We start from the raw sequence: 26339 nt of genomic DNA on the forward strand, positions 1-26339 counted from the left end.
GTTGAGAAAATTGAAGTTAACCATGTGTGCAATTGCAGCCTTGCCATTTTTACGTTGATCGAATTTTCACTTCAAGCAAGCCTCGCCAACCTGATGGCAGATAATAAGGCAGCAATTTTGATCGCATGAACTGAGCAGATACCAATGATTGTTATCTAATATTTCAAATCAAAGTGATGTTTATGACTCAAGGTGACTTGATATCACCCGGCAAGTGATGGTTGCAATACAGTGCGCGAGGCAGTCAACCATTTCAGCACCTGATAATTGGAATGATTCGGACAATTATTATCAACTGGGTGCTTGGGACTTATCCAATACTCGGACATCCATACTCGAATGTCCAGGACAACACAAAGTCGAATATTCAACACGGCTGCGGAGTTGTGAAATTCATCAAGATACTACCTAGAAACGGTACGTAGACTTCTCGATGTATCAGGCGGTTGTAGAGTAGAATGCAATAAAATACTCCGAATAAAAGTGTCAAAGCCCTTTGAGTTATGGTCACAATTATGATATCACATGTAGCAGGAGGCAAAATGGGTTATACACTTTAGTCTTGACATACATTCAATTCCTGTAATCTTTAATATAAACACTCTGGCCAAATAGCATATACATGCATTTCCAGAATATCAAACCACAAGTCATATCATGCTCATATTGATGCTCCTCGATGCAAACAGAATGATCAACCCTCTCGCATCTTTCCCATGTGTCAATGACGCTCACCCCTGCACTTCAATTCGAACCCCTCCTTTCCTATCATCAACTTATTAACACATATCCCATCTATGCAGTACGCCATGCCAAATTGCAAATATTGCAATATACCATTCCTCCCTAGAAGTGGAGAAGCCCAATCATACCCAGTATATGCATAGCATCCCAATTGAACAAATTTTGTAAATGCAACAAAAGATAGATGCATTCCTCAATGCAGAAGTAATCCGGAGTCGGAACTTGGTGATTGATTCACTTCTACTCCCAAATAAAACTGATGTAGCCGAAATAAAACCCCCCTATTCTGCACCTGGAACCTTTGAATCAAGTTCATTAAGAACATCTTGAACCTCTCTCACAAGAGCTTTCCTAGTTTCCCTCGCTGTCTGGTCACCCTCCGTCTCAACCGCATCCAACTTCAATAGTACTTGTCCCATAATAGTCTCACTCAACTTCTTATGTTCGAAATCCTTCTTCTTTTGGTCTTCTGGCGGACTCGCAATAAATGCTTCTGCTAACGGTAAGATGTCATTGTGGAAGGTATCTGAAATAGCGTTTAATTTCTCGATTGGTGTTTTGGGTGTTGGAGGAGGGATTGGTGAAGCTGTTCTGGAAGTCGCAGATGATTCCATTTGAGGTGTTTTGAGATTATTATTGCTCTTCTTCTTTCCCTTCTTATTCTTCGATTTGCGAATTCGTTTCCTGAGCTTGGCGGCGGTCCCTTCTACTTCTTCGCTTTCATCTCCCGAATCTTCACTTCCAGTTGCTGCGTCCCCGACAATGCAAAGAATCTCCGACTCATTTCTTATTCCATAACTTCGAACAAGGGCATGATCATCCTTTAATTGTTGTCCCTTGTAAACCAATTTCAACTTCCTCCAATTTGAAACTTCCATCAAGGCGGCAGCTCTTTTTCTTACATCACTGACTTCTAACTTTCCATCCCCAATACTGTAAGCTGGGAATTTGACCGGATATGTAATCCCCTTGTTCTTCACCAATAGCACATCATCTTCCTCTTGTGCAGAATGAGGTGGTCTCAAATGTGGATCATAGATTCTTCTTGGTTGCTCCAAATCCTCACCAGTTATATATTCATAATCCTCATCTTGTACCTGCGGTGGATTACCTCGACTCGAAAAGGGACTCAAACGACTGGCACCACCACTGAACCAACTATTTCCCCAACGACTCATGCTCACAGCAGCTGCAAGTAAAACAAAGGCGCTACCCGCTAATGCTGTAGGCGGAACCTGATCGATATGTGTATATTTTGCCGCTTGTTCGATGTACGCTTGAGCGGGTTCAGGTATTTGCGAATAGGCGGATTGAAGATGTTGAACGGTCGTGTCAAGATAGGTTTGAAGAGAATCAGGAAGACGTTGAATGGCAGAAGACAGGGTGCCACCTTGCGAGTCCAAAACGCGGGAAGCCACCTTGGCTGATTTTCTGTCTTTAGTCCTGTGGAGGGGACTTTTTCCTTGAGAAAACTTGTGAATGTGATATGACAAGGCCTTCGATATATGTGGGATGTAGGGTTTAAGGTGGGGTGATTGACTCGTATGTTAAGGCTTTCGATGACGGGGTCTCGAAGCTGATGGAAAGATGGAACAATTTGGAGAGTAATGGATTTAATGTTGTCTTTTGTCTTTTGTCTTTTTCATGCGCAGAAGTTTTGATTGATGAGGATTGATTCTAATTAAGAATTTGATGGCGGTGAGGATGATCAAGCGAGTGAGAGTGAGAGTGAGAGTGAGAGTCAAAGTTAGAGTCACAGTTAGAGTGAGTGAGGATGAGATATTATTGTGTATAATTACCGATCTCGATAGAGGTCAGGGTGAATATCAAAAAGTATTATAAGGCGGCCGAATGTATGATGGATGGGGTCTAGAAAGGGTTCAGACGATATCAATCCTGTACTAGAGCGAGATGACATCTGTCCATTCATCAATTGCCGGCCGCTTCTCTAGTTTTCCTTCTACTGTACCGTATTGAACCGTACCGCACCGGCTGTCTGTAAAGTACTGACTGTATATATATCCTTTCTTCTACCCAGCATGATGGAGTATTTTACAATAAATAAGACACATTCAGACATACGAAGCATCCATCTCTTACTCTACTTGCTTACTTGATAGTACCCAATAACCTCAACATCGCTTCTTCTAGCCATCCATCCATATCAAATAGATCACAGGGCTGTCCACGGGGATGCCAACACATGTTTTTCTTAGCAGATCAATTACAAGACAAGTACGAGTACCACCAAGGGATGCTTTGCCTCACTCTTGCATGATTCCATTCTACCTTGATGATAGGTATCCAATGTCAATTCTATGTCAATTCTTTGTCCATCATTCCAATGAATCAAAGCATTGTTACTAATTCATCGACCAAGGAAAGATCTTTATGATTCTTATATCACAACACTCTCAGAGTACAATACTACTACTATCCTCGAGCCACTCATAAAGCTTTAGGTATACCTATTCAATAGAAAGAAATATAACAATAATAGCTGCATACCTACGAGTAGTACTCTACTCTACTCCGTACACACATGAATACATTTGTCAGCAAAGAATTCAAACCATTCAATGACTCTGTCCTGGTACTCCGTCTAACCAAAGTCCACAACTCCTTTCGAAAATCCATCCCACAGCTCCCAGCTGATCTACAGAGTCCCATGCCTTCCCTTTCCATGCCTGTCCAGTGACGCAATATCCCAATCAAATCTGCAATCACGCCCAGGTAAGCTCATTCGCAGGTTCGTAATTTCGTAAATGAATGATTACACAATCCTCTCCATTTCTAGAACCTCTCCGCCCCTCACCCAATTGCTAATCAATCAAACCACACCAAATCAAAATCAACCCCTCCTTCCCACCATCCACTTCTCCCTACACAAATCACACAAATCACAGATATCTACTAGTACTCCTTCCGGAACTCCCCATCCCCATCCACATTCGACATTTACATATAAACCACCCCGCCCACCTCACCTGCCAGACCTAGGTATAAACCGGTCTCATACCATTCGCCCATCATTAATATCTTCCGTCGTTTCTTCACCACCACTCCCATTACCGCCGCCAGAATGTCTGCTGCTCAAACCAAAGCCGAGGGCATTATTGATGGTAACGCTGTTGGTATGTTGTGATTTTTTTTCTCTCTCGCTCTCTCTTTCTTCTTGTGGTGCTGGGGAGATACTCAGCTATGCTGCTACGCGATGTACTCTCTGGATACGAAACTTGTCTGCTCCTCGAGTAATCTCTGAGCTTAGAGATTACTCGAAGAGAGGAGTATGGAATGCTACAATGAGAAATCAAGAGAAGAGAAGAGAAGACAATGAGAATATCACACTCGAAACAAACAACTAACCAGTCTATAACCAGCCGTCTTCAGCAAATCCTACTGTCCACACTGCAAAGCCGCCAAGAAGCTCTTGACCGATTTGAAGGCAAATTTTTACGCTATCGAGCTTGATCAAGTTGGTATGTTTGACCCGTTTCCTCTTCTTCCTCAATGCCCCTCCCCTCCTCTCCTTCTTCTCTTAAGATATCTTCAACTAACTCTCCCCCTAGACGACGGATCAGCTATCCAATCCTACCTTGTCGAAAAGACTGGCCAAAGCTCCGTCCCTAATATCTTCATCGGACAAAAACATGTTGGTGGAAACTCGGATTTGCAGGCGAAGGATAAGAAGGATTTGGAAAGTCAGTTGAAGGAATTGAATGCTATCGCGGCTTAGAGGTTTCTTGAAGAGATTGTGTTGATGGATCAGAGGGGAAAGAAAGTGGAGTGCTTGAAGTGGATGAAGTGGATGAATTGCATGATTATGGGAAGCGCATAGAATAGCTCGTTTGCTGAGAGTGCAGGAATGAATCGATGAATATGATACATAAATATTGATTTATTTACTCGTGTTTGGTGATATGCCATGCTAAGTAATACTGTGCTCTACCATGCCAGACCTCCCATTTCATATCATATCATAACAATACTCATACAGACAAACATACATACATAAACAAGCTCCAATCTATACCCTCACCATCCCCTCGACACTCCCAACTGGACGTTCCACCAACCTCATAACCCCCTCCACCACACTCCTCCTCGCCTCCTCACTACTCACATTCGCACCCGCCAGATACCCCAACCAAATGCCCCTACTGATCCTCTCATCCCTCACCTCTCCCAACCGCTGACTCCCACTCACCCCATCCTCATACCACACCCCCAACTTCCCACTCTCATCGCGACTCAACAAAAGTTCCCGTCCCTTGGGTACACTCCCCCGATTAAACAACGCCTTGAATTCTCCCACCGCCTTCCCAAAGGCTTCATCCCCAAACTCCTCTCTATTTTTCTGTGCGCGCGCCGTAAGACTCCGCACCCACGCGTCGCGCAGATGATGGAAATCCGTATTTCTCGTGGGGACAATGCGGACGATGGATTTTATTTCCGGGTGTTTGAGAATGGCCGACCAGATTTCTTCACTGCGGGCGGGGTCGAGCAGCATTGCTTTCAGGGCATCTTTTTCGTTGGCGACGAGGGTGGAGGCGCCGTTGGGGGCGGCGAGCTGGAGCAGAGAGGTTTGCAGAATGGGGATAGAGGAGGGGGAGATGTACAGACCGAGGACGTAGACTTGGATGTGGAGGAAGGAGACGGTGCGGATGCCGAGGCCGAGGAGTTGGTAGGGTTCGGGGGCGTGCGTGGAGGGGGAAGGGGTGAAGTGGAGGGTTTTGGGGAAGGGGGGGGTGCTGCTGGTGCCGGTGGGGATGAGCTCTTCGTCTTCGGGGGCGGGTTTGGGAGAGGGAGGGAGAATGGTGACGGGAGTGGAGGGGGAGAGGGAGTTGCTAGAACGAGAACTGTCGAGTTTGGAAGGTGGAGGTATCTCGATGGAGGTTGCGGTTACCCAGATGCAGACCATGCCGACGAGGAAGCCGGAGGCGGAATATGAGATGCGGCGTTTGTAGTAGGCGCGACGGGTCGCTTCGAGTCGGTGGAGCGAAATCGGATCGAGCTGGGGGGTTGAGGGGGATTTGCTGGTTATGCTGCGGGTGGGTGTGCGGAGGGGAGAGAGGCATGGTCGTTTGGGGAGGGTGCGCAGCGTGCGGGATGTGAGGGGGAGGAAGGACATTTTGGTGGTTTGGGTGCTGCTGGGTTGGGTGTGGATGTGCGTTGTGTTGTATTGTGTTATGTTGGGTGAGTTAGATTTTGTGTAGACCCCTAAGAAGAGAAATTGAGGTGGGTGGGTGAGGGGTGAGTGGTTTGAAATATGAGCTGATTTGATAATGGATAGATGGATGGAGGGATGGATGGAGCTTGCACGCACCCTCGCGTATTGAGAAGCTTTTTAGTGGAATCTGGGGAAAAGCTAAAAGCTAAATTTTATTTTTTCTAATATGATTTAATTGGTTTGTATCGTGCAGTACATGTATTAAGGATTTATATTATTATTTGCTTCTACCGGTAGATTACAGATGATGTTTATGATTTTCTATCTATATTGTAGATATTGGAATAGATGTCTGGGTATAAATAGGATAGGGTGAAATTGATTCTGTAAGTATGTTATTTTTCTGTGGAGGGGTTTGATTGTGATTTGATACTACCTCTCTATCAGTTTATATAAAAGTATCTACTTCTTTTCAATACCTGCTTATATAGATATATATATTGTTTTAGATTTTAATAAATCTTTAGGTAGGTACTATTAGATACTAGGTAGACAGACAGACAGATAGATATCCTTCCTTCTGATACCATCATCATCATCATCATCATCATCATCAACAACAACAACAAGTCACTAGACTTCCATACACACAAAGTATATTCTAGACTACCTATCTACCTACCCCCCTGCCCAACAATACTTAAATCATATTACCCGAATAATGCGATATGATAGTCGAGTATAAAATAGATATCAACTCCAGCTACCTAGTCTATATCTAAAAACCTCTCATAGGTTCTTGAATTCGAAAGTAGAGATATTCGGTGCAATTATATTATTTGATAATGAATGATCTTACTAGTATTACTAGAGGTTATGCTAGGTATGCATATAAGAGAGAGGTAAGAGTAGATTTCCTTATGGTTGTGGATGTGGAAGATGGATGGAGAAGATGGTGGGTGATAATGTTAGATGTTACTTACTTTGTATGGTGATACTATGTTTTTGACTAGTAATAGATACATAGATGACGCTCCGCTAGTCCAGACACTATCTACATAGGAACTATACTATTGCTTGAGGATTGAGTCCTCTCAATACTATCTGCTATATACTTCGTAGATACATAAATGACGCTCCGCTAGCCCTCCGGGGGCCACTGCCGTGGAGGCAGACTATTTGGATAAATAGAAATCACAATATTCGATCAATAAAAGTTTGACGAATTAAAGTTCTAATCGTTCTAGATGTCATTCACATTCAAGTCTATAAATAGCATTTTATATGTTTTTGATAGGATGATATGCACCTTGAATAGTTTTCATCACTTCAAGGAGTTTGAATGTAGATGATTTGATGATGGTCTAATTGAATCAATTTGTAATTGTTGAGGTATCAGGTTTCTTTTTAGGTGAAAGAAAGATTAGGATCTTGAATGAATCGTTTTAATAGATGGAATAGACAAATCGAAGAATGTTGAACTGTGCATGTTGTCGTTCGCCAGCCAAAGATTTATCGTATATTATATATCGAGGGGATTGCTGACTAAGGACGGTATCAACACACACATTTGATCCATCACTCTCTCCCTTATCAAGCTTCTTCTTACCTCAAACCACTATCCCACCAAACCCTCCAAACACACATTTACCCTGTAAAGCAAAGCACAAAATCCAAAACGGAACTTCTCCTGCAACCAAAAGCCAAATGCAAAGTCCAAGCCAAAGCCTCCAAAATTGAAAACATTAAATAAGAAGAGAAGAACACAGCACGATCAAATATTGCTTGTTCCCATCGCTCAATTTCCCTGGAAGCAAACAAAACTGATAATTAAATTAAAACCTCCTCAACCAAATACCTTTCAGACTTCTTCGTCATCCATAAATATTCCCAGAAATTTACGAATTTCGCGACATTTTTTATCCTCCCTTACATACCCAAAACCCTGGGAAAATCTTCCATGATATCGACGAGGCTGAGCAACCCACAATTGTCAGCAACCTCCTCATTTCACCCCTTTGCACGACATTGGTCTCGATATCGGTTTATCAACTGCCTCCAAACGTAGCGCCAAATCTAGAAAAGCATCCCGGCGATTGCTCCATCACTGCCTCCCACTTCAGTCAGATACTTCGACGACATCATCTCCCTTCATTCATCACGATGAAGGCTCGACCTACGAGGATGCCTCTCCTCAACTCCGGTTTTCCATCTCGTGCGACTCCTGATATAGGTGATGATTCGCATTCATCTACGAGTAATTCCCCCGCGCGTGCCGATTATGAAGAATCCGATTTCTTCGCTGGAAACAACGATTCACAATCCTCAATCGGCGTACCAACTTTTCAAGATATGGCTGTTACAGAGACATGTATATCCGCATCCAATAGACTGCCCGCCGAAGTTCTCATCAACATATTCTCAAAACTCACTCATCCAAACGATATTCTATCTTGCATGCGAGTATGTAAGAAATGGGCTAGGAACAGTGTGGATTTATTATGGCATCGACCGGCATGTTCAACATTTCCGAAACTCGGGCATATCTGCAATACGCTCACCTTGGAAAATCCCTATTTCGCATATCGAGATTTCATCAAAAGATTAAATTTGGCAGTTTTGGCAGATCGCGTCAGTGACGGGACTGTTCGTCCTCTTTCCGTATGCACAAAGGTGGAAAGATTAACATTGACCAACTGCGAGGGTATCTCAGATAGTGGTTTGACCGAATTGATTACCGATAACAGTCACTTACTTGCTCTGGATATTTCTGGAGTGAAACAAATTACCGACACTTCCATGTTCACTTTGGCGGAGCATTGCCGTCGATTACAAGGTCTAAACATATCGCAGTGTGTTGGAATTACTTCTGAATCGATGGTGAAAGTGGCGGAGAGTTGTCATCACCTCAAACGGGTAAGTTAGCTGAAATTGATTCAAGATTTATACTGACTTAACTTGTAGCTCAAATTGAATGAGTGTGAGCAACTGGACGACAGGGCTATCATGGCATTTGCTCAAAATTGCCGTAACATCCTCGAAATCGATCTCCACCAATGTAAGAATATTGGAAACGACCCAGTAACTAATCTCATCACACATGGAAATGCTCTCCGGGAACTTCGATTGGCAAATTGTGAATTGATTACCGATTCGGCATTCCTTAACCTACCTCATAAAGCGATATATGATCATTTACGAATCTTGGATCTTACAAGTTGTCACCGACTCACAGATGCTGCTGTTGAGAAGATTATAGCTGTTGCTCCAAGATTGAGGAATTTAGTCTTCGCAAAATGTAGGCTCTTGACGGACCATGCCGTCCATTCCATTAGCAGGCTGGGAAAAAATCTTCACTACCTTCATCTTGGACATTGTGGACAAATTACTGATGCTGCTGTCATTAAACTTGTTCAAGCATGCAATCGGATTCGTTATATCGATCTAGGTTGTTGTGTTCACCTCACAGATTTATCCGTCACAAAACTAGCTACTCTTCCTAAACTAAGGCGTATTGGGTTGGTCAAGTGTGTAAATATCACCGATGAAAGTGTTATAGCATTAGCCGTCGCACAAAAACAACGACAATTAGCTCACCGAGGACATCATATCGATGAACCAGCCTATAATGGGAGTTGTCTCGAAAGAGTACATCTTAGCTATTGTGCTAATTTAACACTCCAAGTAAGTGGAAGACAATTGTGCATGAGGAATTTCGCTAACAAAATTACAGAGTATCATATTACTACTTAGAAATTGTTCGAAATTAACACATCTGAGTTTGACTGGTGTTCACGCTTTTCTTCGAAGAGATCTCGAACAGTTTTGTAGAGAGGCTCCCGCGGGTAAGTTCTTCACTTTATGCTTTCCTTCCATGTGTTGACATCATTTAGAATTTACCGATCATCAACGCAATGTATTTTGTGTCTTTTCCGGACCTGGTGTAAATGGTCTACGCAATTTTTTAACTCAAAATTTAACCATGGAGTCGGATCAGGTAGCTCCTGAAGACGAAGGAGCCCTTTCTATTGAAGGGGTTACGAATTCACAACAGCCTCTGGGGGCTCAAGATGACCAGATAATGTCTGGGATGATGAATGCTACTGCATTAAATCCCGATGAAAATGACGGTGATGACGACGAGGTGTTGGATGCAGTATTTCCTTGATACTCATTCGATTTACCGCGCAACCCAGTATCTTATAGCACTTCATAAGCTATCACTTTAAGGATATTAGACATACGATACACTCTAAATAGAAGTCAGAGAACGTGCATCGATATATCCAATCATTGGGAAATGGAGTTAAGGAGTGGGCAAGGAATAATTAATGGACGTACATACCCAATTCATTACGAATCGTCTTTCGCATATCAGTCAGGTTTTGGACGGGAATGAATGAATGAATACATGGAGGTTGTCTTCATGGTACATAGATATCTTTTCAACTAGCGAGCGGGCGATGGGATTGTAAAGGCGTAGTATTTGTATATGCACATTTCTTGGCGCTTTGGGTGATGATGAATCGTGGATTTGGTAGAGGCTTTTTGTTTTTTTGCTAAAGTGAGTGCGATATGGAATGATTGATTGGGTGGATGGAATGGAATGGAATGGATTGGAATGGGCTTTATATGAGGGTATGGGTGGAGGTACAGTTCTATTATATCAATCAATCAATCAATCGTTTCGCGGGTGGCTTACCTCGAGATTCGCTAGTATTGTAGATGATGGTATTGACTGGGATACCTGTGTCTAGATAAAAGACGTACTGATCCGATGAGTGGTGAGACTGAATTTCCTCGCTGTCTGTCTTGTCTGTCTAATTAATGGATGGATGGATGGATAGATGGATGGATAGTAATACGGTAGGGTAGAAGTAGAACATGATGTTATGCTATGTTATGCTATGCTATTGACTCAGTTCTGTTCTGTTCGTTTTCATTCACTTCAATGTGATGGATGTGATGGATGTGATGATTTGATAGGATATAATGTGATTTATTGATATGATATAATGTGATAGGTAGGTAATTGTTTATTCATCTTTTTATTCATCTTTTTCATTTTCTTTTTCTTTTATCCTTTTGTTTGAGAAATCTTGAAATAGAGATGGGGTGACTGGACTGGACTGGTTGTCAGGGGGGTACGTCATTTGTGTGTGGTGTTGTGGTCTTGTGGTCTGGATTTTGGGATTGGGGGTTGTGATTGGGGGTTTGGGATTGAGGGGTTGTGATTCTGGGAAAGAGGGTTAGAGTTTGGGGAATGGGGATGGGGAGGTGGGAAGGTGGGTGGTATATAAGGACTTGAGTATCTCTTTCTTTCTTTCTCTCTTTCTGGATGGATGTAAGACTTACATACATACATACATAATATACCTACCTACCTACATACATATCTTAGGAACCTACCTGGATCCAGAACGAATATACATACATACATATCAGAATCAGAATCAGAATTGGAATTGGAATCGGAATTGGAATCGGAATCAGAATCGGATTGGATTTACTTGTTTTTTCGTCCATTTATCTATCCTGAACTGGAAACCCGAAACTGGAAACTCGGAGTGAGCAAGATCAGAAGGAATTGATTTCTGGTATACAGAATCGTATACACATACATACATACATACATACATACATACATACATACATATACAAATATGCATTCTATTAAGTTCGTCTCTCTTTTTGGTTTGTGGTTTTGGTTTTGTGAGTTTTGAGAGTTTGAGGGGCTGGGATTTTGAGGAGGTGGGATTGCGGTGCTGCTGATGTTTGGAATGAGGGGATGAGGGGGAGAGGGAGGGGGAGGGGGAAAGTTTGTTTGAGATTTGAGATCAGGAATTCGGGATGGGAATGGGGATCTAGATGAATTTGTTATTTCTTTGTTGCGAGTTGCTTGTTGCGAGATTTCATCTTGCTTAGAAGTTGATCTGGGGATTCTTTCGTGGAATGGAATGGGATGGATTGTTGTTGTTGTAGTAGTAGAGATCTGGATGGGAAAGCTGCAAAGGTTGAAAGGTTGAGAATATACTGATTCGGTGTGCTTGCTCTGTTTAGAAATGCCTCGAATTATGTTGCGGAGAAGACGAAGGCTGGGGGGAAGGAGAGTAGTAAGGAGATTAATAAGAGTGAGTTCTATCTTCATTCTTGACATTAGGAGTAGAATTACCAGGCTAATAGGTTTGCGTGGCAGGTATAGCGAAAGATCGCAATATGCCCATTAGTACTCGTGTGCATGCGGCTGTGAAGGCGGTGGGTGATAAGATTGAGAAACATGGTCATGATGTATGGATACCCTTTTCTTTTTCTCGAGTGCTTGTGGGATGTTGAAGATGGAGTTGTGGTGTTTGGAGAGTTGATGAGGTGTTTGGTGAGGGAATGTTGTGGTCAGTGGTGGTGTGGATGAGTGGATGGGTAAGGGTAGGGGCAATGAGAGTGAGGGCGAGGAAAAAAGGGAGTTTGGGCTCCGAAATTGAGGGAGACCGGAGAGGAGAGAAGAGGGATGAAAGAAAGCGAATGGTTGAAGTACATAAGCTGACAAGTCTTGGGGTTCCAGGCAAAAGCGTCGTATCATAAGGAAGTCGTTAAGCATTAACGTTATGGCCTAGATCGAGAGTTCACGGGGTTGAAGAGAGCTTCAATGAACGGTGGCGCTGATGTATTGAAGAGCTAGTGTAGGATTGAGCTGAGACATGAGTTGAGTCTCTGGTTATAGAAGGGAAAGATGGTGGGTGGCAAGAATGAACGATCCGAGTTGTGGCGCTATACCTGGAGTTGATATCTTGGGGATTGGAAGTTCATTATTAGATATGGGGCTATAAATCAATTGTTTTTCAAATTGCTTGTTGATTTTTGTCTGTCAATTTTTGTCTGTCAATTTCTGTCTGTCAATTCTATCAACCACGATATCCAAGTGGATATTGTGGTTTGAAACACGCAGGTTTAACTCATTAACTCATTGAATATTGAGGTTATTTTTTTAATTTACATTCTCAATTTTTTTTTAAATTTCTTTTCTTAAGTTTGAAGGAAAACTAATTTACAAAGAACTTTTTTTTCTTGTTTTATCTTCTTTCGCTGGCCCATAACTCATTCCTCTCTTACATAGTATAAGGATATCAATTGATTCATGTTGCTACAAAATCAATCTCATCATTCCCGAAAATCACATGCAAACTTCTACTCGAGGTCTACAAATAGATCATTATGGCAAAAGCAATTGTTGAATTCAAGGTCTACAGTGATGAAATATACCCAAATACTTGTGGCACTGTGGCAGAGAGGGCAGCTAGCATTTTATGAACAGATTGCACAAAGATTGTGTATACCCGCAGACAATCTAAAAATCATCTATTTTACAAATGACCTATCAAAAACGTTGCTCTACAGGTATATACCGCTAGAACTAAGACTAGATTTCGAATGTTGGAGAGTTCAAGTGAACCTGCGGTCTTGATTTTCAGTCTCAGAACATTCACCCACCAAACCCCTCCTTTAAACACCCGTTTGCCCTTCTCTCAGACTTTCCATTTCACAAACGCCAAACAGATGACTAAAGTCGACCAAAGTCCAAAATTCCGTTGTGACATTCAAATATCTTCATTGTATGTGTACGTGTGGTCAATGGACTTTAATAGTACAGGCTCTAAGACCTTCTAAACGTGGAAGCACTCAACTCATATATCCAGGTCTTCATTTCTAAGACTGACTACCAAAGCTGAATTATTCTTCAAAATCCAATCCATGTACAAAAAAGGATCGTTGTCCAAGATGGCATCCACATTCAAGATAGGCTTCATTTCTACGATTGGTTTCATAGTCAAGATGATCCTGCCAGGCCCTTTCAAAAAGGGCTTGAACGCCGGCATAAACATTTCGAGTGACTTGAATGGGTGCTCCCCTGGGATCCCAGTGGAGATAAGCACCCTTTTCTAGATGAAGAAAGCATCTCTCATCTTCTCTCATTGGGACTTTGACTTTTTGTCCCTTGTTTTGGGAAATAGAGTTTCCAGACCCGCGTTCTTCTGGATATGAAGGTAGAGACGAAGACGAAGAAGATGGTGAGACTTTTCCACTGGTAAACTCAAATGGTATTTCACCGTTCGGATTCCACGTCGAAAAAATCTTCACCCATCAATACTTGTGTGCCGCCTTGGCCTCGGGTAATTGCGGAGACATTTAGCCTCACAGCATCCCCTAAAGCACATACTTGAAATTTTAATCCATGCCAGAAGTGTCTGTTGCCAGAATTCTCATGTTCCTTTATGTAATCTTGAAAATCCTTTTCTAGTTGCACCCCGTGGTTCAATCTATTGTTAAAATGAGACTGGATTCCAACGATGGGCAATCCGAAATTGGTCCCCCTCCCCCAAATCCAATTGTATCTTGGTGCATTAATTGGGCTCATGATAATCTCCCGGACAGAAGGATAGAGTGGCAAGAGATGATGCCGTGTATTTCCCATCCACCTTTCGCCCAGGTGGATTGCCAGGATCGCCCCAATTGACGATTGCAGTGTTTGTTTCACCAAGAAGGATATATTGGATACTGGAAATCTGTGGGCAGCACTGGGTAATGAAGTTCCACATATCTTTGCTTGCAATATTCTTCTCCTTATCTGCAGGGAGATCTTCCGGTTCCCCAATACGCACAAGAGCATTCCTTGCATTGCCGGCTTGTAAGTCGACGAAAGTCTCGTTGATATCGGGATCTGCTACATGATAGCCACTACCTCTATCAGAGATCAAGAGTCGAATGCCTTCAACTACCTCATATCTTCCATTATTTCCCGGTGGCTTCCACAATGGACGATACTCGATGCTGGAAGTATATGCTATGGACCTTAGCTTGAGATGTTGAGGTCCCAATCCCAAATCGCCATTGACCAAGGAAAAAAGTACGGGATCCATAATCAAAGTATCGCGACCCATGTCGATGAAACCACGAACAACAACGTAGAATAATCTCCCATCCGAATTCAAATAATATTTGTGTTCGTGTGGTATCATATGGGATCGAACCGGGTAACGAGCCTTGAGCCTTACACACTGTGTATTTCTGCAGTTCCCAAACGCGTGCGGCTTCACACCCAATTTGACTTCCCATTCATGCGATAATTGAATCTCGGATATGATGTAGTTTTGCAGCCAGATTTCACGAGATTCCCGACAGGCAGATCGGAGGGGGGGATTTCTCGGGCTGGGTCTCGTCTCCTCGGTAGAGGTCACTCCCATTTTCGTAGAAACAGAATTGCAAACTGGACTGTCCCCACGTCTCGGGGCGGTTGAGAAATCGATGGATTTGTGCCCGTGTGCTCATTGATGACATGTGGATGATGCGTGGTTCGGGTAAGCTGTATTCCCAGATTTTGGCTCGGATTGTGTAGGGGACGTCCTTGAAGCGATGGAATGAGGATTCGGCCTTTGGTTGTAAAAGGGGGGGGTGGGTCGCCATGGTTTCTGACGGTTTTGTTGGATCGGTCATGTTTCGTTGTGGGGATAGGAGGCTGTGATTTGAGGTTTGATGTGAACGTATTTGTTTAGTATGATGATATAAGATATAGGATATTGGGAGTATGATGCTGAAGATGACTGAAGATGCCAGAATGTATCAAATGAGATGAATATATCAGAGGTAAGATACTGGTAATTCGTCGAATGTATAGTTATCACATGTAAGATAAGATATCGGAAAGTAGATTGTATGAAGTAGAATCGAATAATGAACAATTGCAGAACAAGAAATATGGGAAAGCAGTCCGCTCTTATATACACAATTCAGAACAAGACTAAGACTACTCAACGACAAAAATTCCTAGTGTGGGTTCAAGCTTTTCACTTTTAGTACCTGGTCTAGTCCAACGCTATTATCTACTCAAGTACACTATTTCGTCATTGACACATATCAGATTCTATTAGGGTATGAGAAATCTTTTAGGGTGATCTAGTTTTTTTTCGCTTTCTAGTATATTAGCATCTATGTTAGATTACTACACGTGGGTTTTATGATCATCAGGATTGGAAAAGAATGATACTTTAATGAGATGTCTATTTTTGAAAGCTGCGAGAGGCTTGGAAGGTTTTTTTACCAGAAAGGAGTTTACTACGAGCCGATGTATATAGAAAATTCTAATCAATATTCTATCTAATTCCCAAAATAAACCATACCAATCACTCATATAAGGTTATACCACATAAGGAAATCTCACACCTAACACACCTTCCCTACAAACACCAAAAATCCCCAACATCTTCCCCTTAGCTCACAAATCCACCTAAACAACCATTCTCAAATCCACACACCATATTCCCTCCTTCCAAGAAATTCTTCGTGAACTTAAAGTTGAAGTTCTTCGGACAATGCTAGTATTTAGCATAGTTGATGGGGTACAGTTCGAAGCGAGCGAGGTATTTTAGCCCCCTTTAAAGTTTCTATAGTGATTAATCACGTGTAACCCTAACTTACTTTAGAGCTTTGAAAAGTCGTTATTGGAGGTAGATTATGATTTTTCTTTTCTTTGGGAGGAATGGGAGGGGTGCGGAGCATATGTGTAGAGTTAAGGTTTGGAGACTTGGAAATAGGCACTTTGTGGTTTAGTGTTGGTTTGGATTTTTTATGGATAGTAGTAGTAGTAATAGTAATAGTAGTAGTAGTAGTAGTAGTAGTAGTAGTAGTAGTAGTAGTAGTAGTAGTAGTAGTAGTAGTAGTAGTAGTAGTAGTAGTAGTAGTAGTAGTAGTAGTAGTAGTAAAATCCATTCTCGGTCCAGTCTATCTATTTCTTTATGGATACTAATTGATATTATGGAATACTGATAATAGGTATGACGATATAGCTCTACAAGAGTACACAATGACCACATTCTCTATCCATAACACCTAGATATATACCATCAAATATACATTTCATATATTACATCAGAGTCTTTTTTACTACAATCTAAACCATCATTTCCTCTTGCGAATTCTCTTCCTCTCTCATGATAATAGCTCACTCACAAAAAGCATAAAAAGAATACTTCTTCCCCTCCACACCCATCTCTAGACTACTATTTTTTAGCAGTAATCAGAGGAACTCATAATCTCATGAGTTTTATACAATTCAACAACTACCCTACCTATAACCAACCGCATCTCATCATATCCATGAACTTTCCCGCGTTATCCCATCCGCATTCAAGATATGATTGCCATCGAAATCTAGGAACAAATCCATAGTGGTATTCATCATTGATCTCTCGCAGCGCAGTATAGCAGTTCTCGAAGTTAAATCAGTGAGAAGATTCAATATTTCCTTGTCTATGGTGATTGTAAATAGGTATCCATGTCTATTATATTCAATGATGATCGGAAGAGATACATACGAATATGTGTTGAATCAATTTGCAAAGGGGCGGGAAGAAAGATGATCTAAATATTCGGGGTACCCATCTTAAAAGATGGACGAGGGCAGGATCTTAGCTCTCGAAGATCGAGGCAAATGCCAATTGTTTGATATGTGAGTTGAGTTATTTTGATGTTTAGAGTATGTTTAATCTTCGAGATAGATTTCGAACTTGAGATGATTTCAACACTAGAGGTAGATCGAATCTCTAGAACGATTCCCCCCAAAAGCACCACATGAGTATTCCCACCTCTACTTCCACATCCACGACTCCATAACCAGACCATCCCAATACCTCAGTGGGAGAAACTCGAGCAACGTTCTCCCTATACAATTCTATTTTCTTTCTCCCGCAATCATGAAATCGAATATAACATGATGCATACAATATACAAAAGTGACAAGACAAGACACACAATGAAAGGAAACACTTAGGATTTAGACGTCACAGCTCCTCGTATGTAATACCTCAACATAGATCGCTCTAATAGATGTTCATTTTAGGGAACTCCTAACCAGACACCTTCCGGTGTACATCTGTATATAATTTTTATGTTATGTAGTTTGATAGAGAGAGGAGGTGTTGAGGAATAAAGATTTCCAAAGCTGTTTGGAAAGCCTTAGATCGGGGAAACGTAAGATTACATACTGAACTTGTAGTGATTATAATGCACCGAGTAATTCGGATTAGTAGACTATAGATGGATGGTTTGACTTCATTGCGTGAAAGGTCGAGGAGACGCCTGGAAGTCTTTCTTTTAAAGGCCGAGGTGTATAATTTTGGCGCCCAAGAATATTTCTGTTGGACTATGCTCCAAACTATTGGAAATCCAGGCGGTATTCACAAATAGATATTTTCGCTCTTTGAAACTGCATGAGAAGTATTTAAAGGTTGCAATTAATATTGAAATGAAAGTACTGAAGAGGTGACCTAATATTGTTAACCCACGTGTGCAAATGTAGGATTATTTAAAGAGATCCTTTCTCCCTCCTGTCTTTCTCTTCTTATGCCTCGCCTCGCACTCCCCAATTCTTCCATTTCATCTCACCTCCCCGCTCGCTCATCCCCTTCATGATCATCCAGACTCCTGTTAGCCTCCAACTCTCTTATCCTCTCTGAACGTCTCGGCTTAACATAAACCTCATACCCATCCCTCTTATCCTCCACTCTCCACCCCATCTCCTTGTTCCCCAACTCCACACATTTGTACATAAAGTTTTCTCCCCATCTCTCCTTCCACCTCGTATTCAGAATCTTGATCTTCTGATCCCATCTAAAACATCCCTCCTTCAGCTCCAATCTCTTCAAATTCCTCAAGCGGGAAATCATCTCCGTAGTGCTTTTGAATAGACAAGGTTCTCCTAGCATCAAAAACTTGAGCTTTTCCTCCATCTTAGCAATGTCGAGACCTCGAGATAACGGAATTTGGAAACTCTTCAACATTTGTAAACTCCCTTGGAACAGTTTGACCGCACGATCAGATTGTATGTATAGCGTGTCCTTTTCCCAATTAAAGTATATCGGATTCCTCAAACAATGTGCGAATTCGAGTCCATATTCCTTGCACGCAACTTCTCTCGCCATAATGTTAACATGTAGAAGTGCCGGTAAAGTGGTCTTTACAACGAGCTTTGCACTTTTGTATTTGCCCCCGTACTTCTCTCCTGCGTACCATTCCCGAGTCCATTTATCAGGTTCATCGACGAGAATCTCGACGGCCTTGAGAGAGATGATTCGGCCTTCGGGAAGAGCTTCTTTGAAAATCATGTTTTGTAGTTCAGGGGCTAGCTTTGCGAATTGATGAAACGTTGCTTTTTGGTTCACAGGACGTCGGGGTCGGATATAGGTAGACATTTCGGTGGATCTGATATTATTCTCGAGAAGATGTTGACATGGTTGATTCATGATTTAGATGGAAGCGGGATACTCGCAGATGATGAGATCGGTGAGCTGTTGTTTTAAAGATCGAGGGATCTATATTGCGAAGCAGATAAAGAGGACCTCGAGAGGATCTGTCAATAGAATGTTAGAAATAAAGTGTTATAATGAGACTTTCCAGTGCCTTTCATTCAAGTGGATAGAAAAGAATGGTAAAGACCAGAATGCGGTAATCCTTCGTAGTAAACTCCACGACTTACCAAATGAGATGACGGCGATCTTTCAAAAAGAATGCCAGATCGATTTGGGGCCGACTTGTAAAGTTGAAGATGATCCCATCTCAAAACTGATCTCCATTTCTAAGTAAAATGAAGAGACTGACGCGTTCGCGCCGTGATTTGTTATTCTCAGCGCGAATTGAAAAACGTTCAGCCTTTCCCCTTTACTCTCAAATCACATGTACAGCCTTGTGTAGGGCTGAGAGCCCGTGAATGTCATGGATCAATCTTGGGAAATTCTTTGATGAAAATGTGTGTAAGCGACTTGACTTGGAAATAGTGAATATGTGATGTGGTAGCCTCGCGGTTTGTTTGCTCTTGCCCTTTGAACCGATTTGTGCCTTACACCCTCAGCTGGAGTTCAACGTTGGCTCGATCAGGTGAATATCCAATCTTCATATCTTGGAGAATGTACGAACAACCATCAAACAGCCGGTAGAGATGATAACGATTGAGTACACAGACATTCAATGTTCTTTTCCGAGTTCGATTTATCTAGTATATATCCACGGTGCATATCTAGAATTGCCTTCTACTTTGCAGCTACCGCGAGAATATCTGCAACCATCCTCATATTCACAGGACACTCAATACCCAACTCTTGTGCTCTTCTCACAATGTATCCATTAATATAATGAATTTCTGTTTCACTGCCCTTACTAACATCTTGAAGCATAGAGCTTCTGTTTTGTGAAGTGGCCGAAGCAACATTCGAAATGGCGTTTCGCAAACTTTCTGTTGAAAACCTTTCTTTCAAGCCCGGAATTCCTTGAAGTTCTGGAAGAGAACAGAAGACTTGACTTATTTCGGATATCAGACCGTCAAAGTCACTTCTTATACCTCCGACCATGGAAGGTTCCACAATCATACCGTTTAAACAATCGTTCAAGGCAGTGAGAGGATTTATGACTGCATTTACAGCCAATTTTTGCAATTGAAGGAGTTTGAACTCGTCCCAAGGAACTTCACTCGCGCCGAGAAGTTTTGAGTCAATGACTTGTTGCAAGAGATAGCTTCCATGAGGAGTCTTCTCAATATCATCCCCTGGATTACCAAGGATAACGGAACCATGGCCTGCAAAGACAGCTGTGAAGTCGTCTGTTCGATACACACCATGAGATGCTATACCAAATAAATAATGTGGTCTTTCTTTAGGATCTGGGAAGATGCTCTTATTGACTTCTTCAACCACTCCCATACCGTTGTGTATGAAGATTATAGTTGACAAAGGGGTAAATCGATATTTAATCATGGAAAGTGCCTCAGCCGTTTTGTGAGATTTTGTGGTGACTATCAGATTAGATATATACTTAATATCTAGGGGACTTGGAAGATCATCCATGGACACAAGCTCTGCATTATATTGACCCTCCCAATTCCAAACGCCGTCATGATGAATCCCAATCTTTGGTCCTTTGGCTTTGGCTATTTCATATAGTTTTGGGCGATGGAGTAACAATGTTAGAGGAGGGGGGTTTGGTTTTGTAGCTAATGAGTGCGCAAAGAGCTTTCCCAGATTTCCAAGACCCAAGATGTGTATGGTAGAGTCCATTTCCGATGAATTTGCATTTTTAGAATGATAATGTTGTGAATTGGTTTTCTGTCGAGTAAATTGTATGGAGGGAGTCAATATACATCTGTGGATTCTTTTGAAACCTGGGAGTTTACAATGTTTGGAGTAGGAGGGGAACATTGCCTTGCTCTCACAATTTGTTGTCACAGACAAATCATGATGTTGTTGATCTATATGATGACTAATTTACTTGCACAGTTGGTACTCGATGGTGACCATATTTCCTTATTGTTGATAAACTTTCAAGATTGGGCATGCATGCTTTCTCTAAACCAATCAGATGGAAACGTGAGTAAGTACTCTAAATGATAGGCAAGCCGTGGCATTAAAGAGTGAAACAGTGATTTCAAGAGTGATGGCGAGAAAGTTGAAAGTTGAAATCTTGTACTCTGCAGAAGTCAACAGTGTGGCAATCAAGGAGAAAGCCCTTGGCACGTGATCTTATCCGCTCGCTATCTACGTCAGATTATTTTTAGCCTATCGCCTTGAATGTGAATTAGAGAGGACCTGACTGGTGGAGTGGGTGAAAGGAAAGACTGTGGGGAGGTGATCTAACATAGCCTTGCAGTTGCAAATGCACTGTATACAACAAACCTCACTAGAAGAAAGATAGAGAGAGACCGTAATTGATTGATATACTTTTACTACATTATGCCAAGTCACTAAGATGTTTTACACCTTCGTTTCAATACAAATGTTTCTTCAATACAAATCTTTCTTCACTGTAGATAAATGTATATCCTAAAGATCAGAATAAAAGTCGGCAATTACGAGTGTGAACTTGAAATCGATATTCCACGGTAAACCACTCTCCATTAATAAACACACACTCATAAATTACTAACTTCCTGCCCAATCCAGGTGGCACTAACTTAATCGATAATGAAAAAGCCTTGAAGTGTTTTAGTGTAAGAAAAAAACCCCCACCAAAAGATTTCTCCCCACCATCATTACGATCATCCTGAAAAAAAGGTCAACTCGATAAAAAAGAAAAGAAAGAAATCAAAGAATTTCTTCCTTCAACAATCGATTATTATCACGATAACTTCAAATAATTAATCAACATGGTTTCAGCATCAAAAGCCGCTCGTGATGCGAAGAGAGCCGCCGAAGGAAAGCCAGCAAAGAAGACTGTTGCTTCCAAATCAAAGGCTGGCTCCAAGGCTGCATCTGGTACCACAACACCTGGCGAATTAGCCACCGACGGTGATGGAAATGTTCTCCCTGATGAGGAGCAACCTGCGACAAAGGATATGGATGAAGTCAAGAGATTGGCAGCACAAATGGATAAACATGGTCTCTCTGATCGTGTTACAACTGGTGTTCTCAGTTCCCTCAAGCAAAGTCGTGACGTTAAGATTACATCCGCATCGCTGGTTTTCCACGGTCGTGTCCTTTTGAACGATACAACCATGGAACTTACATATGGACGTCGTTATGGTCTCTTGGGAGAGAACGGTTGCGGAAAGTCTACTCTTCTCAAGGCTATCGATATGCGCGAATACCCTGTTCCAGATCACGTCGATATCTACTTATTAAACGAGGGTGCTCCTCCTAGTGACTTGGGTGCCTTGGAATGGGTCGTCAGAGAAGCAGAGAATGAGATGAAGAGGCTCGATGATGAAGCCGAGCGTTTGTTGGAAGAGGAAGGACCAGAATCTCCTGTCCTTTTGGATCTCTACGAGGTAAGATTTTTCAAAAGATAAGATATACCGTGTACTTTGCTAAATGGAAAACAGCGTATGGATACCATGGATCCATCTACTTTCTCGACTCGTGCATCCCTCATTTTGACTGGTCTCGGTTTCAATAAGGTCACTATCCACAAGAAGACCAAGGATATGTCTGGAGGATGGCGTATGCGTGTCGCTTTGGCCAAAGCTCTTTTCGTCAAGCCTTCCCTTCTCCTTCTCGATGACCCTACTGCACATTTGGATTTGGAAGCCTGCGTGTGGTTGGAAGAATACTTGAAGAAATGGGACCGAACCCTCATCCTTGTTTCCCACTCTATGGATTTCCTCAACGGTGTATGCACCAACATGATCGATATGCGCTCGAGACAACTCATCTACTACGGTGGTAACTACGATTCTTACGCGAAGACTAGATATGAACAAGAAGTCAACCAAATGAAGGCTTACCAAAAGCAACAAGATGAAATTGTTCACATTAAGAAATTCATCGCTTCAGCTGGTACATATGCCAACTTGGTCAGACAAGCCAAATCTAGACAAAAGATTTTGGACAAGATGGAGGCCGATGGTTTCATTCAAAAGGTTGAGGAGGATCGTGTCTTCACTTTCAGATTCGCAGATGTTGAGAAGCTTCCACCACCAGTTTTGTCTTTCGATGATGTCACTTTCTCATACTCCGGTGATTCCAAGGATGATCTCTACCGAAACCTCGACCTTGGTGTTGACATGGACTCCCGTACTGCTCTCGTCGGACCCAACGGTGTTGGTAAATCCACCCTTCTCCGTCTTATGACTGGAAAGCTTTCTCCTACTGGAGGAACTGTTTCTCGTCACACACATTTGAAGATGGGTGTTTACTCTCAACATTCTTCTGAACAATTGGATCTCACCAAGTCCGCATTGGACTTCGTCAGAGATAAGTATGCCTCAAAGAGTCAAGATTACCAATACTGGCGTCAACAACTTGGAAAGTATGGTCTCAGTGGTGAATCACAAACCGCATTGATGGGTACTCTTTCCGAAGGACAAAAGTCCAGAATTGTTTTTGCTTTGTTGGCTATCGATGGACCAAACATGTTGTTGTTGGATGAACCTACCAACGGTTTGGATATTCCTACTATTGACAGTTTGGCTGATGCTATCAATGCTTTCACCGGTGGTGTTGTTGTTGTTTCTCACGATTTCAGGTAAGCATTTTTGATTCTGGTTAAACGAATCATGTGCTAATTATATATAGATTACTCGATAAGATTGCCAAGGATATTATGGTTTGCGAGAACCAAACCATCAAGAGATGGGATGGTACTATCGCCGAGTACAAGAACCACTTGAGAAAGAAGATGGTTTCTGCAGGTGCTGTTTAAATTGACTATATATTAACCAAATTCCGTACAATATTCGGTCCAAAAACAAAAGTTTGATTGATGCATCTACGGACGACTACACATACGGGGTGGCATTCATCAAGGGATATCCCTCTCATGACCCGAAATTGAGGAGGCCGCGGAGGGATTAGGGCGGTGGATGATTTGATGAAACACCGCTTTCTTTTGGTGGGATAGAATGCGAGTCTGTTTTAGATGGCGTTAATTCGGTGCAGAATTTACTGGAGAGAATGAACATTATTACATGAATTTGTTGTTTTGATGGTTGAAGAGTGATGTGAAAGTTTTGTGATTGTAATGATGTCTTTGATTTGTGAGTGATAGGGCTGGGATGCATGGCGCAGGTAGGTATTTAGTCAATCTCTTGTATTCCATAGGACCCCGCCATGTTGGAACTTGGAGGGTGATGGGTGGCATTTTACAACTGTGGTAAATTTGGAGTGTAGGTCAGTAGGTATTTTTTTTTGATGATTTCTAGATGATAGATGACAGACGATAGTCCCCTTGAGTCTTGATTATTGAGTCTTGATTACCTAGTATTTCCTAAAAGAAAGATAAGAGGGGAATGTTTGGACCTTGGATTTCTGGGATAGATGGATGGTTATGTAATTGCCGAAATTGTGGATTGATTGAATGATTGAAAGGAAGGAAGAAAGAAAGTGTTACAGTACATTCAATTTTAACAAGGCGCCGGTTCCGAGTAGGAAAATCGAGTACATAGATATTTCTGTGGAAATTGTTCTGGATGGGGTTACAATAGAAGTGTGTGGTGTGGTTGTGTGTAGGTATTCGGTTAATGGGCGAGACGGGGAATGTGTTGGTGGCGTTGAAGGGGACGGGGATTGGGGATGGGATCATTGGGATAGGATGAGATGGTGGTTGTGGGGCTTGGATTGAGGCTGGATGTTGAAGGGAGGAGGGAGAGGAGGGAGAGAGGAGAGAATATTACGGGATGGGATGAGGTGGTATAGTGGTGGGAGTGGAAGTGGGAGTGAAGAAAGAAATTATAAGAGAGAAGAAAGAAAGAAAGAAGAAAAAGAATGATTGTGGAAGAGTGAAGGGATGAGACGAGTAGGTAGTGAAGATAGATCTAGTCCCGGTAGTATTCTTTGACTTATTCTTTGTATGGGAAACCTCTTTTCCCTTTCTCTTCTTCTACGAGTTGAGTTGAGCTGAGTATACCTACCTGCCTGAGGAATCAATCAGGATGGATGATTTACTCCGTACTTTGTACGATGATTACCTCCACTACATAAATTACATCCATGGGATCAAAGCTCACATTCTCTCTAGGTACTCGAGCATGCAGGGGTGATTTCTTCTTCTAGACCCATTCATCAGCCAATCATATGAGAGTTACGATGTCATAACGTGAAAAGAACGCAGCTCTCAAACCACACCTTTCTCTTCACTCCCAAGAGTGTGAGGAAAATAAGGAACGCTTCACTCCAACTACACTACACCTACGTGAGTGAGATTAAGAAAGTCCAGATCTGGAATGAATGGGGCATTATCCTTTGTGACCCCAAGAAAATGAGAAATTGGTGTATTGTTGTTGGATTCGAATATGAAGAACCATCTCTAAGGAATTTGTTTTATTTTGGATCGATTCTTTCCATGATATTTTGACATCTCGATTCCGAGGTACCGTTGATAATAAGTATATCTTCTAATTTTGGACATGTCAATATCATACCTAGGTAATTAGGTCGTAGGTAACACTTCCAAGGAAATCCATAACATCATAAGGGAAACATGGAATGTCGTGATGAGTTGCTTCTTCTCTAATCATCAATCAATCAATCAATCAATCAATCAATCAATCAATCAATCAATCAATCGATCAATCGATCAATCTAACCAACAACCCAATTTTCGGAACTCTCCTTAAACCTCACTCACAACTTACTTGACTTAATTAATCGTCTTCTCTTTCATACCTTTCTCTCCCTCTCTCTCTCCTAGGCGCGCATTTTTGCCTGGCTGGCTGAAGAATCAATCGTATGATGATCTTTCAAACTCAAACTCAAATCGAATCGAATCAACTTCCTCTCTTCCTCTACCTACCAACATATTATTAAGAGAACGGGTTGACAATTCAACGTCGCGGAAACGGCAATCGAGATCAAGATACTTCCATTCATTTGTATTGTATCAGTATACCACCAACCTACCTACCGACTCTCTGCCTAGATACCGACGACTGTTATCACTTCCACACATTGCTTGCCAA

At 42.0% G+C, this 26339-nt stretch overlaps 10 protein-coding genes across 10 annotated transcripts; 4 read left to right on the forward strand and 6 right to left on the reverse strand.

The window, feature by feature from the left end:
* Positions 1–1025: 1025 nt before the first annotated feature.
* On the reverse strand, positions 1026–2785 carry EAF02_007004 (uncharacterized protein; the record flags this gene model as incomplete). Its single annotated transcript, XM_038903052.1, has 2 exons — positions 1026–2162; positions 2756–2785. The coding sequence occupies 2 exons, from the start codon at positions 2783–2785 to the stop codon at positions 1026–1028; spliced, it is 1167 nt and encodes a 388-aa protein (XP_038757373.1).
* Positions 2786–3826: 1041 nt separating this feature from the next.
* On the forward strand, positions 3827–4480 carry EAF02_007005 (uncharacterized protein; the record flags this gene model as incomplete). Its single annotated transcript, XM_038903053.1, has 3 exons — positions 3827–3878; positions 4125–4223; positions 4314–4480. The coding sequence occupies 3 exons, from the start codon at positions 3827–3829 to the stop codon at positions 4478–4480; spliced, it is 318 nt and encodes a 105-aa protein (XP_038757374.1).
* Positions 4481–4771: 291 nt separating this feature from the next.
* On the reverse strand, positions 4772–5875 carry EAF02_007006 (uncharacterized protein; the record flags this gene model as incomplete). The annotated part of the gene is made up of 1 exon (XM_038903054.1): positions 4772–5875. One exon carries the CDS (start codon positions 5873–5875, stop codon positions 4772–4774), a length of 1104 nt encoding a protein of 367 aa, XP_038757375.1.
* A 1554-nt stretch (positions 5876–7429) lies between these two features.
* On the forward strand, positions 7430–10943 carry EAF02_007007 (uncharacterized protein). The gene is made up of 4 exons (XM_038903055.1): positions 7430–8830; positions 8879–9598; positions 9648–9759; positions 9808–10943. The coding sequence occupies exons 1-4, from the start codon at positions 8078–8080 to the stop codon at positions 10080–10082; spliced, it is 1860 nt and encodes a 619-aa protein (XP_038757376.1). The 5' UTR covers positions 7430–8077; the 3' UTR covers positions 10083–10943.
* Positions 10944–11577: 634 nt separating this feature from the next.
* On the forward strand, positions 11578–12512 carry EAF02_007008 (uncharacterized protein; the record flags this gene model as incomplete). Its single annotated transcript, XM_038903056.1, has 4 exons — positions 11578–11591; positions 11975–12045; positions 12111–12202; positions 12474–12512. 4 exons carry the CDS (start codon positions 11578–11580, stop codon positions 12510–12512), a joined length of 216 nt encoding a protein of 71 aa, XP_038757377.1.
* Positions 12513–14310: 1798 nt separating this feature from the next.
* On the reverse strand, positions 14311–15150 carry EAF02_007009 (uncharacterized protein; the record flags this gene model as incomplete). The annotated part of the gene is made up of 1 exon (XM_038903057.1): positions 14311–15150. The coding sequence occupies one exon, from the start codon at positions 15148–15150 to the stop codon at positions 14311–14313; it is 840 nt and encodes a 279-aa protein (XP_038757378.1).
* Positions 15151–16372: 1222 nt separating this feature from the next.
* Positions 16373–16672, reverse strand: EAF02_007010 (uncharacterized protein; the record flags this gene model as incomplete). The annotated part of the gene is made up of 1 exon (XM_038903058.1): positions 16373–16672. One exon carries the CDS (start codon positions 16670–16672, stop codon positions 16373–16375), a length of 300 nt encoding a protein of 99 aa, XP_038757379.1.
* A 1670-nt stretch (positions 16673–18342) lies between these two features.
* On the reverse strand, positions 18343–19203 carry EAF02_007011 (uncharacterized protein; the record flags this gene model as incomplete). Its single annotated transcript, XM_038903059.1, has 1 exon — positions 18343–19203. One exon carries the CDS (start codon positions 19201–19203, stop codon positions 18343–18345), a length of 861 nt encoding a protein of 286 aa, XP_038757380.1.
* A 783-nt stretch (positions 19204–19986) lies between these two features.
* Positions 19987–21006, reverse strand: EAF02_007012 (uncharacterized protein; the record flags this gene model as incomplete). The annotated part of the gene is made up of 1 exon (XM_038903060.1): positions 19987–21006. The coding sequence occupies one exon, from the start codon at positions 21004–21006 to the stop codon at positions 19987–19989; it is 1020 nt and encodes a 339-aa protein (XP_038757381.1).
* A 924-nt stretch (positions 21007–21930) lies between these two features.
* EAF02_007013 (uncharacterized protein) lies at positions 21931–24395 on the forward strand. The gene is made up of 3 exons (XM_038903061.1): positions 21931–22712; positions 22767–23908; positions 23959–24395. Exons 1-3 carry the CDS (start codon positions 22092–22094, stop codon positions 24083–24085), a joined length of 1890 nt encoding a protein of 629 aa, XP_038757382.1. The 5' UTR covers positions 21931–22091; the 3' UTR covers positions 24086–24395.
* The last annotated feature ends 1944 nt before the right edge of the window (positions 24396–26339 follow it).

This window comes from Botrytis sinoallii (genome assembly GCF_014898435.1).
Source record: "Botrytis sinoallii strain Bc 23 chromosome Unknown BSIN_011, whole genome shotgun sequence".
Taxonomy (NCBI): Eukaryota; Fungi; Ascomycota; class Leotiomycetes; order Helotiales; family Sclerotiniaceae; genus Botrytis; species Botrytis sinoallii.

Coding starts and splice junctions, on each gene's coding strand:
- EAF02_007007 (XM_038903055.1), top strand. CDS start 8,078: ATGAAGGCTCGACCTACGAGGATGCCTCTCCTCAACTCCGGTTTTCCA. Junction 8,831..8,878: donor GTTGTCATCACCTCAAACGG/GTAAGTTAGCTG, acceptor CTTAACTTGTAG/CTCAAATTGAATGAGTGTGA. Junction 9,760..9,807: donor TTGTAGAGAGGCTCCCGCGG/GTAAGTTCTTCA, acceptor GACATCATTTAG/AATTTACCGATCATCAACGC.
- EAF02_007013 (XM_038903061.1), top strand. CDS start 22,092: ATGGTTTCAGCATCAAAAGCCGCTCGTGATGCGAAGAGAGCCGCCGAA. Junction 22,713..22,766: donor TCCTTTTGGATCTCTACGAG/GTAAGATTTTTC, acceptor AATGGAAAACAG/CGTATGGATACCATGGATCC. Junction 23,909..23,958: donor GTTGTTTCTCACGATTTCAG/GTAAGCATTTTT, acceptor AATTATATATAG/ATTACTCGATAAGATTGCCA.